Source organism: Capsicum annuum, chromosome 3, assembly GCF_002878395.1.
Source record: "Capsicum annuum cultivar UCD-10X-F1 chromosome 3, UCD10Xv1.1, whole genome shotgun sequence".
In the NCBI taxonomy this organism is placed as follows: Eukaryota; Viridiplantae; Streptophyta; class Magnoliopsida; order Solanales; family Solanaceae; genus Capsicum; species Capsicum annuum.
Genome location: NC_061113.1, coordinates 24,150,236 through 24,167,969, shown reverse-complemented (window position 1 = coordinate 24,167,969; position 17,734 = coordinate 24,150,236). Strand labels below are relative to the sequence as shown.

General features: G+C 29.2%; 2 protein-coding genes across 2 annotated transcripts in view; one reads left to right on the top strand and one right to left on the bottom strand.

Annotated features, from left to right (window-relative positions):
- LOC107864110 (thermospermine synthase ACAULIS5) overlaps positions 1-2,468 on the bottom strand; it is a 6,939-nt gene extending 4,471 nt beyond the window's left edge. The window contains exons 1-6 of the mRNA XM_016710382.2: positions 1,952-2,468; positions 1,379-1,445; positions 1,015-1,109; positions 767-869; positions 329-417; positions 55-211 (exon numbers count right to left, since the gene is read on the bottom strand). Coding sequence (XP_016565868.1) covers positions 55-211; positions 329-417; positions 767-869; positions 1,015-1,109; positions 1,379-1,445; positions 1,952-2,094 — 654 coding nt within the window. The 5' untranslated portion in view covers positions 2,095-2,468. The remainder of the gene's footprint in view (positions 1-54; positions 212-328; positions 418-766; positions 870-1,014; positions 1,110-1,378; positions 1,446-1,951) is intronic.
- Positions 2,469-9,827: 7,359 nt separating this feature from the next.
- On the top strand, positions 9,828-10,604 carry LOC124896616. Its single transcript, XM_047408207.1, has 3 exons — positions 9,828-10,006; positions 10,091-10,178; positions 10,392-10,604. The coding sequence occupies exons 1-3, from the start codon at positions 9,828-9,830 to the stop codon at positions 10,602-10,604; spliced, it is 480 nt and encodes a 159-aa protein (XP_047264163.1).
- Positions 10,605-17,734: the final 7,130 nt, after the last annotated feature.

Sequence of the window (17,734 nt, the reverse complement as noted above, 5' to 3'; positions counted from 1 at the left end):
TACTTAGATATTTTAATTTTTAAAAGAAATTGAAGAGATCGAAGTATAATGTACCTGAGTGACAAAAATGCCACCTTGATTAAGTCTAGGTTTAACAATAAATTCATAAAAGGACTTTGTGTAAAGTTGGTAACATGGTCCTCCTTCTATAGGGTCAGCTAAATCCCCTACAATTATATCGTAACGTTCCTCTCTCCTCTCTAGCTCCGCCCTGCAAAATTACGCATTCTATTTTGTTAATTATAAAGAATCATTTATCGTAGTAATAAAAAAGAAAAAGAAAATTTAAGTGTCAATTTAACAAGTTCATAAAGTTAGGGGATTGAACCTGGCATCATTAATAATAAGGTCTAGTCTAGGATCAGAGAAAGCTTCTTTGTTAACCTCCAAGTATGACTTGCAAAATTCCACCACTTCCTGAAAATTATAAAATTGACATGAGCATTTTTTTGTGAATTTAATTTTTCATTAATGGTGTAAAAATATATTTACACATGGGAGAGAGGAGAGGGGTTGGGTGGATAAGAGACTTTTTACTAAAAAATAAATAAATTAGGGGTATAAATAGTGAATCAATTAAATGAGCTATTAAGATCTTCGAATAGGGCAAGAGACTTTTTATTTTTAAAAAAAAAATATTAGGGGTACATAATTAATTAATTGAACTACTAATATCTTCGAACGGGATAAGAGACTTTATTAAAAAAAGATTTGGGGTACATAATTAATTCATTGAACAACTAATATCTTCGAACAGGAGACTTACTTCATCAATGTCACACATTATAACTTTGTCGACTGTTTTGTGCCTTAATAATTCTCTGGCAGTAGAACCTTCACCTCCTCCCATAATGAATATGCTTCTAGGACTGATATAATTAAAGTTCATATTAAATGTAAATTAATTTTGTAAACCCTAAAATGCTTAAGAACTTTATGCTAAAATATAGTCATAATTTGTATTTGGACAACTAAAATGAATTAATTAGTGAAGAATGAACAAAAGGTTGTTACTTGGAATGATGAAGGAGAGGTGGATGGACAAGACATTCATGGTATATGAATTCATCTATCTCTGCACTTTGAAGCTTCCCGTCGATCACTAATGCCTGTTTTATTTAGACAAAATATACATTTTAATACCATCAAAAAAGAAAATGACAAATTAATCCAATAAAAACTAGAATATAAATATGAAAATTTTATCTTTCTGACGATTTATTTCTTTTCGCAATCTTTTTTGTGAAAAGAGAAGTTTGGCATAACTAATGATTGAAGTTATTTGATATATGTTATATGATCATAAGATTATGAATACAAATTGTGAAAACGGTCTTTTACAGAAATGCGGGTAAGCCGGTAAGGAGTGGTAAATTACCTTTCCAAAGGGCTTTGTGTCCAAGAGTTGAATGTCTTGATATTGAGTAGCACCAGTGTGCAAAATGCTGCCACAAAAAAAATAATATATATCAAGCCTAAAAGGTTCATCTTTTTCCTACTTATTACCCTAAGGCCTAAGGTCCCATTCACGAATCTTCCACAAAAGAATAAACTTTTTTGGGAAAAAGAAAAGAATATTTCAGTTAAACATCCAACAACTCAAAAAAAAAAAAAAAAAGTCTCGACAGGTTTTCTCAATAAGCACCAAAAGAAAAAAGAAACCCCTCCCTTTCAACTTAAAATAAAACACTTAAATTATTTTAAATGTAAAAAAATACCATCTTCTTGAAATGGTCGTCTATTAAGAACGTAAGCATATTCGAATGAATGGAATAACTAGTACCAATAAACTTAATTAATATGAACCTGAAAAATAGTAGTACGTACTATTAAGTCCATAACTAGTCAAGTTACACTTACATACATACGTAAACAACAACATATTTCATATAATCTCACAAATAATATGGTACTATAACGTAAATCCTATTAATATTATGAAATTAAATACCTATTGAGAGCAAAGCACCATCTCAAGTCATTATCAATCTCTTCTTCATACCAACAACTCTTTCTTAGACCACCAACTACGTGCCCATTTTCATTATTATTCCCATTGCTGAATCCATTGGAGCAAGCTGAAATTTCACCCATTTTCTTTAAAACACTCGAAAATTAAAAGATACAAGAGAAGAATGAGAAATCAAACTCAATGAAGGAGAAAAATGACCAACTTATTAAGTTAAGGATGAAAAAGAATGAAAGGATAAGAGGAGATTATAAAGAGCAAAAAGAAGAGGGCAAGAGTATCATTGTAATCATTTAGGTTGAGTTGGGATAACTATTGAAGCAAGGTGAAAAGTAACACACATTAAATCCTCATGGATTTTCGAGACACACATTCCAAAAAACAAAAAGAAAATATCTACAAAAAGAATATGGGCTAAAATGGAAGAACATTGTAAAATGAGAATTTTGAGGTTGATTTGATATCCTAGCATGCGTTCTCTAGGTAGCCAGCCAAAATCCAAATGGAGTACAGTAAGTGTATGTTATGTTTATATATATATTTGGGATATAATAATACTAATTTTTATCAGTGTTATGGGGCTCTAGTTCTTCATTTGTCCTAATAAGAAATAAGTATAGTTAAAGAACCAATCATAATTAAGCATGGATGTTTTATGTTGCGTGTATGCGTAACATTATATCATGTCTGATGGGACTATAGTATTCGTGCGTAACATTGTATTTGTTTTACCAAGTTTATTAATATGTTATATATATTTAGTTACGAACTTAGTGATCAAAATGAAATATAAGTTCTATGGATGACAAATGAGAATTCATAACGTTCGAAGTCTAGCTCCATCACAATTAAAATGTGACTATTTTCCCATTGAAAATATTCAATGGCTATTCCCACAAATATTTTTGATTGAATCGCTTAAAAAAAAAAAAATAGTGCTCATTGTTTTCACACGAAAAGTTAGCAAGCTTCACACTGTTTCAATAAGAATCTATTTCCCATCATGCATTTTTTTCAGTGAGTTGATTCGGTGAAAAATAGGTTTTGAAAATCATATATAATGTAAACTTTTCATTGATTTACGGTTGGAAAAATCTCTATTTCTAGTAGAATGTATTGTCTTTAAAGGTGACTCCATACCAAGCCCCTAGGGCTCGAACCCAAACCTAATGAAGGGATATGGATTAGTATAAATTTACCACCCCACCACTAATGTTGGTTCAATTTCTTGATATATAGCTTCTTGTCCACATCTAGAGCGTAAATATCATTTAATAAACTACCAAGGCATATATAGTACTTGTATGAAATTTTATTACATATACTGATAGTTCATCATCTTAGCTTTTACTTAATTAACAAATCTTTATTTTCTGCAAAGATAAGCCGATAAGGTAGCTAATAGCTAGGAGAAGAATAGTGGAGCAATAATGATATGTTGGAGTAGTAATGCAACGATTCGATATAACATCATGGTTGAAAAATGATTATATAAAGTATAAACTCAGCATAAGAACAATTCAAGATTTAAGCACCAATAAAACTTAGGGATAATGCAATGCAATTAGCAAAACAATTATATAAATAACATTTTCTATGGCGAAGTGAAGACATGATGATGTCAAAAGCACTAAGAAGCAACAAATGAAACAACTAGAAAAGGTCATCATACGTACGTGAAAAGGATATTTTAAGTGAAAAAAACGAAAAGAGGATAAAAGAATATGATTGAACGCATTGGTGTAGTGGTGACAAATACCCAAAATTAGGGGGTTTTACCTAAAAAAAAGTTTCAAATGAAACAAAATAGCTTTGAGAAAACTTGTGCAAGAAAATCTTGGCGTGCAATGAGAAACATCATTCATATATATTCATGAGTTTGCTCAAAAGATGATAAATGGCGTGCTAAGCAACGCACTCATCATCACCATCACTCCCCTTCACCAAAACCTAATAATCCTAACTCCTCTTCCAACAAACTACAATAAAAATAATTCAAAGTTATATGTACCGACAGTATAAATAATATTTATGTGCGATTCACAGGGAAATTTAGAATTTCTAAAATATTGGTCCACCACTAAAAAAAAATGTAAAAATGTATTTAGTGAAAATAGATTTTTAGTTCGCTGGATAAATAACTCAACATTTAACTAAGTGTGTCATTTAGTCTTATTATAGCATGAATGCCAACATATATATTATAGTATCAGTTTTAAAAAATCTATACATAAAATATCTAATTTTACGAAGAAACTAAGAGTGCACATGTCACAATTTTTGTATGTAAATTCGCCCTTGCCCCAATTAAATAACTTATAAAATTGTTATATGTAAATCTCTTATGATCAACATTGTGAAGGGTCAAAAACACTTACGTTTTTTTTTTTTTTTTTGAATTTTATATTTAAATTATTGGGAGTGTGAGTTTTCTACCTGGATTGTCATCCAATAGTTAAGTGGCACACCTCGACTAATATTTGATGGTGTGTGTACTGAACTCTTTTTCTTATGCGTTTAAAAATTCTACCTTGTGGCATTCCACGTGAAAAATCGATAACGAATATTTTATTAGATTTGTTATCGGTTTAGCGTGTTTACAAATTAAAAACTGATAAATCGAATCGATAAACTCAAAATCGAACCGAACCGACTAGATCCACACCCTTAGCTTCCTCCATTTTAATTTGTTTGTCTTATTTTCTATTTTAATGTGTTTCAAATAAGAACATCTCTTTGCTTTTTCTTTTTTGGTTAACTCTTTAATTTAAACTTTTCACGTGACATGTTTAAAATCATATGATTAACTGACATTTTCGTATATTTTGCATGTCTTCCACAAAATTTAATTATTTAATTTTCTTAAACTTTATAGTACAAATAAATTAAAACGGAGGGAGCAATAAATATATGCATGCGAGAAGGTTTTAGATACGCAATCATGCATTTACATTTTCACTAATGATAGAGGCACAACAGATATTTCCTCGTCACCTAAAGACTGAAATATACCTAATTCGTTAAAAGGGCAAAGAAGAAAAAAAAAAATAGTTAGTCAGATCAGAACTTTAGCTTTCAACTTCATTCTATATACAATTATACATTGTATAGAGGATAAGAAAGTTTGAAAAATTATTAAGCGATAGAATATTCTTAACACTTCTCTACAAACGTAATTTAACTTCTTATTCAAACATTTTATTGTTACTAATAGGGAAAATAGCTAAAGGAAGCTTTTATTATGGTCGGATTGCAGTAACGTGCATACTTTACAGAGGTTCTATGATCCTCTAAATATTTTTTTAAAAAATATTTTTTTAATCATTTATCGGGTGAATTCAAAGCTTTCTTAATTCATTTGTACACACGCAATGATCAAAGGCAAGAAGACAAAGGAGTTTTTCAGTAACACTATACACTCTTCGAATAAAAAAAATGAAACTCCTCTCCTTCACACTTTAATTTTTCCATGAAGAAATCAGTTAAATATCTTGAAATGTAATCTCATGAATCACTATATTTGTTATAATCAAATTGTCTTGTATCACATCGGATAAATACAAATTGTCTCATGAATCAAATTGTTATAATCAAATTGTCTTTTAAAAAATAGAAGGGTTTTAAGTCTCCATAAAGTATGAGTATGAGTGTGTTATTGCAGATGCAGTCATAGTTTAGACTTCATTTTAACTATTTTTTCTTAATAGTACACATCAAATTAATTAAGTCCAATTAACTTATTAAGATGTTGGGAATACTTCAGTATGAGTATTCTAATTATCATCAAGGAAACATATGGAGTAATATAGTTTTCAGTTGTTTAATTATACATGTTGAGAGTGTGTAATATTTTTGTGAAACATCAAAATTACTTATCTAACCTCTTGTCACCATTTTTTGGAACTTAAGGGGCCCCTAAAAATGATTCAAAACTTTGATGATGTCACTGTACCGTCAGCATGATTGGGCCGAAAGGAATTTTTTCTTCCTGCTCTGCCCTATCAAATACTAGTGTGAAAGTGAAAGAATATCCGATTTTGATAGTAAGTACTACTCCTCTAATTAAAAACGAATGAACTTATTTGACTTGACATGAAATTTAAAAAAATAAAGAAAATTTTTGAATTCTGCGATCTTAGTTAAAGGTATGTCAAATATACAAAAATATCTTTTAATTTTGTGGTCTTAAATATGTTACGTGAAAAGTTAAAATTTAAAAGTTACTAAAAAAAAAAAAGAGTACGTCATTCTTTTTTAAATGAAGGAAGTACTATTTAAGTTTTATTTAAGTGTAATAAATATTTACATGTTAATTATGTGCCACATAATAGAGTCAGTTAAGTTTTTAAGTGTAATAAATATTTGCATGCTATGTGCCACAAAATAGAGAGTCATAGGTAGATGTAGTTCAATCATTTTTATCGGACCCAAATTAGGCATTTTTGAGTTTTTGCATAAAGTTAAGCATTTTTGAATGTACTTTAAGCCATAAATTCAATCATGTCTGTGAGGTTCAGGAATATATAATTGAAGTTGAATTATTTTTGTTTGAACTTAGGGCATATAAATTTCAAACATCACATGTTTGAAGTTGATGTATGATAGTCTCACAAAGACAAACCAAAAGGAAGAAAAAATAAAGGTAAAATTTCAGAAATAGCAATTATAGAGCCTTAATTGTAAGTTTTATAGCAACCATTTCAAAATTACAAAAAATAGCAGTATGTATTTTGTATATGAGTAAACTGTTGCTAGTTAAATACATATACAATTAAAGATTGTGTTTCTAATATAACTCCAATTTGTTTTTGTTTAATATGGCAAAATATGGTTCCTTAAACTAAGGAACATTTAATTTGACAGATTTCTTAACCTTTTAAAACTCTATTGTTACCACAAACGTTAAATTACAGCATCAAATTCAAATTCAAAAACAATTTCCATAATCAGCTTTTCAATTCAAATCTGAAATACTCATTCAAATTGAAAAAAATGTTTTTCTTCAATTTTTTTTATTATGCCGATCGACTAACGTCTTGAAGAAAATAGCAAAAACACAAAGGTGCAAATACAGGTATTTATCAACAACTTAATTTTTATTTGTGGTTTAAGTAAAATATAATGCGAAATTTGCTGAAGAAATTGTAACAAATTTTTGAAGCAGTCGTAGGTTTGAAAAATTTTAAATCGTACATTAATTTTAGTCGTAGTTGGTGTTATAGTACTTATTTCATAATTAATAATATTTTTATTGTTTTGTATTTTCTGGAGATTGACAATGGAAAGTATAGTTATTCTTATTAAACACTCTGGTAGATGGACATATGAACAATAATATGAAGATTACATCAGTGATGCGATGTTGTTGAGCATAAACGCTACGTATAACCAACTTTACACAGTCCTGGCTACTCACATTGATATTGATTTGACGTACAAATATATTCAAATCGAGTATCAATTAACAGATAGTGCAGGGCAAATACGTATACGTAATGACATGGGTTTGAAGGTCTATATTATGCAGAAAAAGGAATTGAAGGATATTAGTATTTTGCCTTTGTATGTAAGTGTTTCTGACAAGAAAAATTTCAGTACATTGGTATGTTCATCGTTTTGTACTAGCGAACCTATGAAGATGTTTGTCACTAATAGTAACTTGGTAAATACAAGTACTAAAGAGCGTTAATTGTTGCTGCTTCAAATGAATGTTTGGATGCTTTTGAAATGGATACAACTAGAGTTATTATGTCATACCCTGATACCAAACTCCCCAAGAACACAACAACACAAACACCAAAATCAGTCCACTAGTTCAAGAACTATGGACCCTTTTGATGACCTCTCTCGGATTCGCAAGAAGAACAAGAAGGGAAGTGATATCAAGAGTAAAACACACTAAAACAGCAACAACACTTGATGAATAAGATGCAATAACAACAACACACGGTTATAAGACAAGAACACAAACGGATTACACTAGATATAGACAAACAATTACAAGAAAGTAAAGATAGATAGATAGACAAAGGGATGGTATAATATTAACAACCTAAAACCTTATTCCACTTTTGGACCTTTAATATCACACACAACCAAAACCTATATCTTACGTGACCTCAGGCGAACCAGAATTCCCAAGTTATCTCCGTTTCTAAGCAAATAATCAAAACAAGAATTTCACCTTGTCCAAGGATTCCACCTTGCTAAAGACTCTCAAAGAGGATACAAAATATATTCTCCAAAAATCTCTCCAAAATGACCTAATGAGGTTCTATTTATAACTAGGTTCACTTAGTTCAAATGACTAAAAAACCCTTGCAAAGGGGCGGATGAACAGTGACGGATGAACAGTAACAGCTTTGGAGTGTGGGACTTGTTCTCTATACTTCAAAGCTTGTTCCTTAGATGGGCAGCCCCACAATCTTGGGTCTTCACTCACGTCTTCATGTCCTTGAGTGTTAAGATGCCTTTTTGACTCGTATCAGACCCACACCACAAACATATTGAGGTTGATCAAGTTTATATCTCGAAAAGTGTATTAAAATCGGTAATGAAAGATTATACAATTCGAAAGAAGTTTCAATCACTATCTACAAGATCTAGTAAAACCTGGTAAGTTTATTGTGAATTTTTTTTTTCAATATGTGTTGATTGTATTTGAGCATATGTATTTATTTTTGTTTGTAGTTATACATTTTTGTGCAGATCTAAAAATTGTGAATTTTTATTCCGTGCATTTACTATCGGCGAATCTACAATGTTTTATGTAAGAAAATTTTTACCTGAACATATCTGTCCGATCAAAGATAAGATTTATCCTAAGTTGCATGCTACTAGTAAGTTGATTGGTGGTATAGTCAAACCAAAGTTTAAATTCCACAAGCGGAAATACAGTCCATCTGATATCAAAAGTGACCTGAAGGAAGATATGGGTATGAATTTAATATATATTATGTGTTGGTGAGCTAACGAACAAGCACTTGAAGATTTAGAAGGGAAACCATCAGCATCGTACGAAAAACTACCTGCATACATACATGTGTTGAACACCAGTTATCCAGGTTCACATATAAGAATGAAAAAGAATGAAGACAATGAGTTTTTATATATATTTATAGCACTAACTACATTCATCCAAGGGTTTGATCATTGTAGACCTGTCATAGTAGTTGATGCAAGTCATCTCAGGGGACTTTATACTGGCACTTTCGTAGCTGCGTGTACTATGGAAGAAGCTGGTAAGATATATTAGATAAGTATTTGACTTGAAATATATTTCCAAATGTATGTATCTATAATATACATATATGTATTATGTTTATGTGATCAGTGTCAGTTGTATTTGAAAATATACATGTGCAGTAGTTTTGTTTGTGCACTGAAAATTAAGTATTTTACTTCACAAATATTTTCAGGTGTATGTATGTATTTATAATATACATGTGCATAATTTACATATGCAGTAGTTTTATTTGTGCACTGAAATTTAAGTATTTGACTTCACATATGTTTTCAGGTGTATGTATGTATTTATAATATACATATGCATTATTATATTTAAAAAAAATCATGTATGCTTTATTTTTTTTCAACATGCAGGACATATATTTTCTTTGGCTTATGGTGTACTTGATTCTGAAAATGATGCATACTGGAGGTGGTTTTTTGAGAATTTGAAGAAACATACGGTGAAAGAAAAGATATGTGTATCATTTCTGATCATAATGCAAGAATCATAAAAGTTATCAGTGACGTGTATAATGAGGTACCACATTATGCATACTGTGGAATCTATGGGAAAATGTTAAAAAAAAATTATAAATCACATGATGCATTATTAGATGTCTTCTATACCATGGCAAAATCATATTTGAAGACTGAATTTCACATGTTAATGGAGAAAGTGGAAGCAGTTGATGCTAGAGTGAAGAATTACTTGGAATTGGTTGGTTACGATAAGTGGGCTAGATCGTATGCATCCGTTCATAGTGGATGGACTTTGACATCAAACATTACCGAGTCCATTAATGTTGCGTTGGTATCAGCTAGAGAACTACCAATATATGATTTTCTAGAGGAATTTAGATTGATGTTTGGAAGATGAAACTGTGAAAACAGACAGCAGGCGCTGTATACTTTTACGAATCTTATTGGTAAATTTCAAAAAATTCTTCAACAGAATGAAACAGAGTGTACACGTATGAAGGTATGATGAAATTTTTGTAATCATTTTATATATATAATACTATTTTCATTTTTTGTATGAACTATATTTATTTTTCAAATAATAAATTAAGGAAAATATATTCTGTAATAAAAATACAGATGCATGAAAGAAATACATATTTTGTAGACTTGCAATATACATACGTTGAGATGAATTTTATTTTACTAATTAATTTTTTTTTAATAATTTCAGGTTATACCTGCATCTGAGTACATCTATACAGTCCACGACACTGAGAAACATTTTATTATTTGTCTTAAGGAAAAAAAATATCCTTGCAATGCATTTCAATTGGATGAGATAGCATGTGTTCATGCTTATGCAGTTCTTGATAGCAAGAATTTCAAGAAGAGACCATATTGCTCTGATCTATACAAACCCAAAAATCGTATTGAGAACATATGATCTTCCAGTTTATCTTCTACCACACAAAGATGACTGGGTGATTCCGAAGAAAATTATTGATGAGGTAGTTCTGCCCCCGAAATACAAGCGCCCCCCTGGAAGACCTCTGAAGAAGGACCGTGGAAAATCCGAACGAGATATGTTTGGAAAGAAGAGCAAAAATTGTTGTAGTTCATGTGGATTAAAAGGTCACAATAGGCGTTCATGTATGAAATACAACAAATGTTAACTTGATTGATGTATTAAGTGAATAAATAATTGCTGATTTTTTTCATTAATAAAAAATATATGTGATTTTTAATTTTGATAAACATTTTTTATGTTCTTGTAGTTGTCATTGTCAAATTGGTGATATTATATGTAAGATACTTTAAGCTAAACATAAATTTGAAAAATACATATTATACTCTTTTAAGTATGTATGAACATATATAAAAACTAATAATAAGTAAACTTACTTATTATTCATAAATATATATGTAAAGGATTGATGAAATGAATTATTCATAAATAAATACGAAAAATTAAATATATATGTAGAACATTAAAGTTACACATTAACAAGAAATAAAAAAATATGTAGCACATTAAACAGAAATGATTATGTAGAACATAAATATATATGTAGAACATTAAACTGTAACATAACAACCAAGAACCAACAGTATATCATCTTTGAACATTAAAAGTCATTGATGGAAAATAAGAAATATTCAATAATTTATTTTTCCGGCTAATGTTAAATAATGTAAACTACAACAAAATAAAAAGAAACATCAAATTTCATGCACTTCAGTGTCTTCTGTTAAATCAATTTCACGAGGAGGTCTCATTGGTGCTTCATCATCACTTTGTGCTTTCTCTTCTTCTTTCTTCGTACCATAATTTCACAAAATTGAAGCATATCTCATACGAATCAGATCTGGATCAAAATCAACGGGTGAAACAAGATTACCAAAGGTGAGACACTCGGCATATTTCACCATAGATAAACCACAATCCCTGCAAATACATATATAAAGAAATAAGAATTTGTTCTATAAAAATAATATATATGTATATATACAATTGATATGTATATGAATACTTACAAGCTGCCACTTGGTTGTTGAGGCAAATCCTCCACAACATAAACATCAAATAGATCCATCTTATCATAGGATTTGTAATTTGGATGATTAGTAATATCAATGTCCTTCTTCTCGTAAAATTTACATGCAACGAGACATATAGGTATAGCCTCAGCTAACTTTTCAACTTCAACAAACACCTCAGCATCATGACCAGCAGACGACAAAGAATCATATACATAAATGCATTTATCATTAAAAGATATAATCGCAAGAATCCAATGATGTTTGGCCTTAACGTTGATAGAAATGAAAATATAATCAACCGTATGTCAAGGCACTGTAGCATGCATGTGGAATCCATTTATGTACTCATTCAGATGGTATTCCTTTCCACTAGCATTAAGAGATGCATCATCAATTCTATACACAGCTAGCACACTGTTTATAATATTTATGAAATTGCAATCTACAGTGCTGTACTAGTATGCAGTATTTGGATCATACTTAGATTTCTTCCGCAGATAATAGAAGCATACATCAATATGTTGCATTATAACAAAAAAACATATTTAAAAGTAAATAATGAAATTAAAACTCCTAGCAGGTAACACTAAATATGTATATATAATATACATATATCAGAGCATATAGAATAAAAGCATATGTATATACAAATATAAATTTTCAACTTCACCATAACAAACAATTACATATGTATTTGCGAATATACATATGTAACAATGAAAAAAGTTTCATTCCAAATATAAAATTTTTTCACTTATTAGCACAACACTTACCTCATCAGACCATGGTTGTCCAGGAGTACCCATAATCTAGAACCAATTCTTATTTTTCACAGCTAAAACTTCAAAATTGATTACTGATATTTTGGACTTGCCCTTCTTATAGTATTCTTTCTTGTTGCTTCTGTTCAGTTATTAAACAAAATGATTCATCATTAACAGAAACTTATATATAAATATTATTACAATTAGATGCTAACCTATATACCTTTTTGCATGAAATTTAAGAAGATCCACAGACAGCCACTTCAGAAACTTGTTGGTAATCTTAGTGTCTTCTATGTCATTAATCGGATGCGATACGAATTGATGCTTCTGGTTGAATATTTTGCGCTCCCCTTCTGTGCAATGATATTGCATAATAATAATAAAACAGATGTATTTATATAATACATTTAAAAATTACAGTATAAAAATGTATATATAATTGTAGCATATCTATATTATGAGTACATCAGTTATACATATTAAAGTTATCGAACAACAAAATATAAACATGATTCCAAGTTAACATAAAAATTATGTATTTTAATTGTTTAGAATTATTCCAATTAACATACTTTTCATAATCGAAATCTAATTAATAACAAAAACAACATAACATTAAATACAAATCTTAGTAGTAATAAAAATAAATACATATTTAAAGTTTATCATGTCAAAAAAGTGTCACTAATGTAGTGATGCATATTTACAGGTTACATGTCATATTTCTTAGCCATTAAAAAATAACAAGAAATTACTATTTTTAATATATAAAGTAAAAAAATTTGTTAACCATATTTAATATGTTAGTGTACTTACTAGCCGCTAAACCAAAATTCATTGTGAATGGTGACTCTTTGAATCTAGATGGTCGCTTAATTCTTGATACATGCATGGCGTTTCTTGTGCTTTGTTTGTCGATGAATGTATAATTATACTTCTTTTCTGATTCAAATATGCATTAAAACTCGGTAAAAGCTCATCAGGAATAGTGACTTGTGAGTCTGGAAAATTTTGTTCAGCTTTTCTTTCTTCAGTTAATGCTATATGAATGTGGATCGGAGATTGATGTTGCTGATTCAACTTTGAGTTATCCATATTAAATTCTACTAAATTTAAAATTTTTTCAGCATCACATTCTTTATCTTGTATATAATGTATAAATATGTTATAATTTTGCAACATTAGAAAAATAAATAAAAGCAGAGAATGCTACCTTTAAATCATCTTTTGGTGATTTATTTTCATTCATTTCTACCTGATAATCTTCTGATGTGTCTACAATCTTTTCAGCATCATATTCATTATTCTATATAAAATGTATAAAAATGTTATAATGTTGCAAAGTATCAAAATAATCAAATGTAGACAATGCTACATTAAACTGATCTTTTGTTGATTTATTTTCATCCATTTGTGCAGGATAATTTGTGTTTTGTATACTAAATATAAAATTTTTGTTAACGTGAATTTAAAGCAAAAAAAATAAAATAAACACAGACAATACACATTTTAGTATACCTTGGACTCATCTTCTGCTGATGTAGTCACAGTCATTTCTGCAGCACCTCCTGTGTTCTATATAAATATAGAAATATCTTATTAATCTGAAACCTTATGAAAATAAATGAAGACATAGAATGCAGATACCATAGACTCATCTTCAACTTTCAAATTGGATTTTATGAAATCAAGTTTAATGCTTCTGAGCACCTCATCTAGAAATGAGAATTGAGAATATGATATATGTGCTTCGCCGATATTATTATCAACCAATTTTGCATTCTACAAACCATGTTAATACAAATTAAATAACAACACCAGTTGTCTATAACTAAAAAACATCATAGATATATTTATCATACTGGTGATTCACATATATCTTTTGCTTCATGCTGATCAATATCAGTTTTATCCTTTCATAAACAATAAATTCAAGCGTATTAAATATTATTATTCTACTATATAAATAGCATGAAATAAATAAAATAAACTATTTAACAGAACATCATCTTTATCCTCATTATACACTTCCATCAAACTAGCGCTTTGATTCCCGTTGATCTCTTCAGTAACCTGTAGCACATGTATAATTCTTATATGTAAACATAAATTCACATTGTATAAATAAAATACATATGAATGTAAACAATTAATTTACCAATGTGCCTTTAGAATTATTATAAAAATCATGCACAAAATTTGAAGTGAATTCATGGTGTGGTGTAGCCTTGTCAACTTCACCCATGGGTGGATTGTCAACTTGATTGTCCTTATCTTTTTTCTTGAAGTTCAAAAAATATTTAAAAATATCAAGAAAAATATTAAACTAACTATTTATAATTGCCCAACATATGTATATATGATTATACATATCATGATTTGAAAAAATACATAATACAAATGTAAAAATATAGTATATATTGCACATGTATTTATTCAAATACAACTGTATATGCAGAACACGTATTTAACACATCATGTGTTATACATATTACCAACTGTATATTCATATGTATATATAAATATACATATTAGTATTTATAAAAATACATATTACCAACTGTATATTCATATGTATATACGATTTGAAAAAATACATAATACAACTGTATATTCATATGTATATATGAATATACATATTAGCATTTAGAAAAAAATACATATTATCCATAAAAAAAGACACTGTTTTTTATATATGTATATCATAAATCGTAAAATACATATGTTGTATATGTATTCAACATTCAAAATATTTTTAAAAATTATTGTACCTTGATCTCACTTTTAGCATTCATTATCTCATCACACCTTGTTGATACTAGGCCACGGATGAATTTCATCTCTTGAAGAACCTGCTTCAAAATAAATAAATTATATATGAAAAAAAAAAGCAATTCAAAACTTAAACACAAATTACCTCATTGTGAAGCTTGTCAAACACTTTCTTTGAAATAAAATCATCTTCATTTCCAGAACTGCACAAAGACAAATCAGGTGACTGAATCGGAATAAATTTCTTGCATGCTGACCGATTTATATCCTTCCTCTTTGAAGTTACTTTCTCTTTTTGTTGAATTGGCATAAAAATTGGAGTCCTGGCAGAAAGCTTATTTGCAACACGAGGTGGAGGGGTCCTTTTTGGTGTCTGCTAATCCAAACCTTTATGTTGTTGCTTCAACTTTTTCTAGACAGGTGAAGATGATGAATCACCATATTTTTTTTTGAGTGATTGAATATTTTTTTGAGTGTGGCGGATCCTGGAAATCATCATTCGAATTAATCTCATCATCTTTGTAACTTACACTTGCAGGAACAACCTTCTTGGGTATCCGAAAGCATGAAATCTCCTTTTGTGATGGCTCAATATTCTTAAAATAAACCTACAATTTATATTGCATCCTCATCAAAATTTATTTTTAGATGGTAACACCAATGACAGTTGGAACATAAATCACTTACATTACAAAACATTTAACCTATACATATATGCATAAGCATTGACAAATTATATTTTGTAGATAAATATATGCATAAACAATAAACGTATTTATAAATAATAACATAAAGAACAAAAGATATAAAGGAAACTGACCTTGACATCTGCATCATTAAACATGCTTTCCATAAGAGATTCTTATCGTGGACGGGGAGCATTTGTTTTCCAATTCAAAAGACGGGAAATTTGATTGTCCACCCTTCAAGCAACATTATGAGGAACTGTGGAACAACACTCGTACAACCAAATTTGAATGGCCAGAGGCATTTCATGTAGCATATAAAACTTGCCTTTTGATTTCAACCTTTTATTCAAGCTCTTGGCTAATTCCTCAAATGCAACAGACCCCTAAGGATAATCATTGTAGCGATCACTCTCAACTAAATCAAAATGTAGCCGTGGAATAAATACAGTATCAACAGCAGATAACAAAAATGCATGAATAAAATAGAAATTAGCAAGCTTCACGCCATCTTCATCATTGTCTTTTCTCCATATTTTTTCAGAAAAAGCAGCAAATAATTCTCTTTTTTGAATATATTTGGCACCACCAAAATAGTCCTCAATAAATCTATTCGGAAGATCCTCATCAAACACAAAATCGTCCTTGTTTGAAACACAATTCAAATTAGTAACCACAACAAACTCTCTAGGACTGAAATGAAGATTTGTGCGCTTCGCACGAATTACTATGGCATTTGCAGTGCTTTCCTTAGTCTCAAACGACGTAATACATCTTTCAAACTGCCCTTGAACCAAAGAACTCTTTTTCTTCATGAAGACAATAAATATGCTATTATTACAAATGATATTATACTGATTCTTCATTAAAATTGACTTAATGCGATGTTCAACGTCATTGACAGTATGGCATCCTAAATGTGGAGCAAATTTTGGCAATACTCTTGCCATGTATACCTGATCACGCAAAATCTATACACCACAAAAGACAATTATATATCAAAATAGTGACATATATGTATTTATGAAATACAGCTTAAAGTTACATTATTCCTAAATTAAATCTAAAAAAGAAAAATTCATATGTATTTTATTTATACATAACTATGATGAAAATCATTCAAATTAAAAAGAAGAAGTACATGATTTTGTCTAAATCAAATGAATAAAAAATACAATTTAACATCAATTAACAGTAAACAAAATAAAATAATATCTAAATTGTAGCATGTATATTTTACATGTCAAAAGAGTGACACTTACGTATTTACAGAATACAACTAATTACAATAAACATATATATATATATATATATATATATATATATATATATATATGTATGTATTTTATGAATACAATAAGTATATACAAAATATAAATTTCACAAAGATACATATAATTAGGGGTTACAATTTCATATCTTAACAATCTTAAAAAACTAAAATATCACAAATACATATAATTAGGGGCTACAACTTCATATCTTAACAACACAATATATACTAAAATTTCAAATCATAAAGAAACAGAAAAATAAATACATACCTAATAAATTGTATATATAAAATACATCTATGAACATGTTTTCAAGAAAATACAAAATTTTAAAAATAGATCATACCTCCTCCACTTTCTCTTCTTCTGATTCAAAATCAGATGAAACAGAACTTGAAATTTTACTACATTCACCTTTTTCATCTGGCTTTGTCTTTTTCATTGATTTTTGAATTTTTGGGGTTTTGGGGATGGAGATTTTCTCAAACCTTTTCGTTTCATTTTTTGCACAATATTCCCGGATTGTTACAGTGC

Coding starts and splice junctions, on each gene's coding strand:
- LOC124896616 (XM_047408207.1), top strand. CDS start 9,828: ATGGCAAAATCATATTTGAAGACTGAATTTCACATGTTAATGGAGAAA. Junction 10,007..10,090: donor ACCGAGTCCATTAATGTTGC/GTTGGTATCAGC, acceptor CTGTGAAAACAG/ACAGCAGGCGCTGTATACTT. Junction 10,179..10,391: donor CAGAGTGTACACGTATGAAG/GTATGATGAAAT, acceptor TAATAATTTCAG/GTTATACCTGCATCTGAGTA.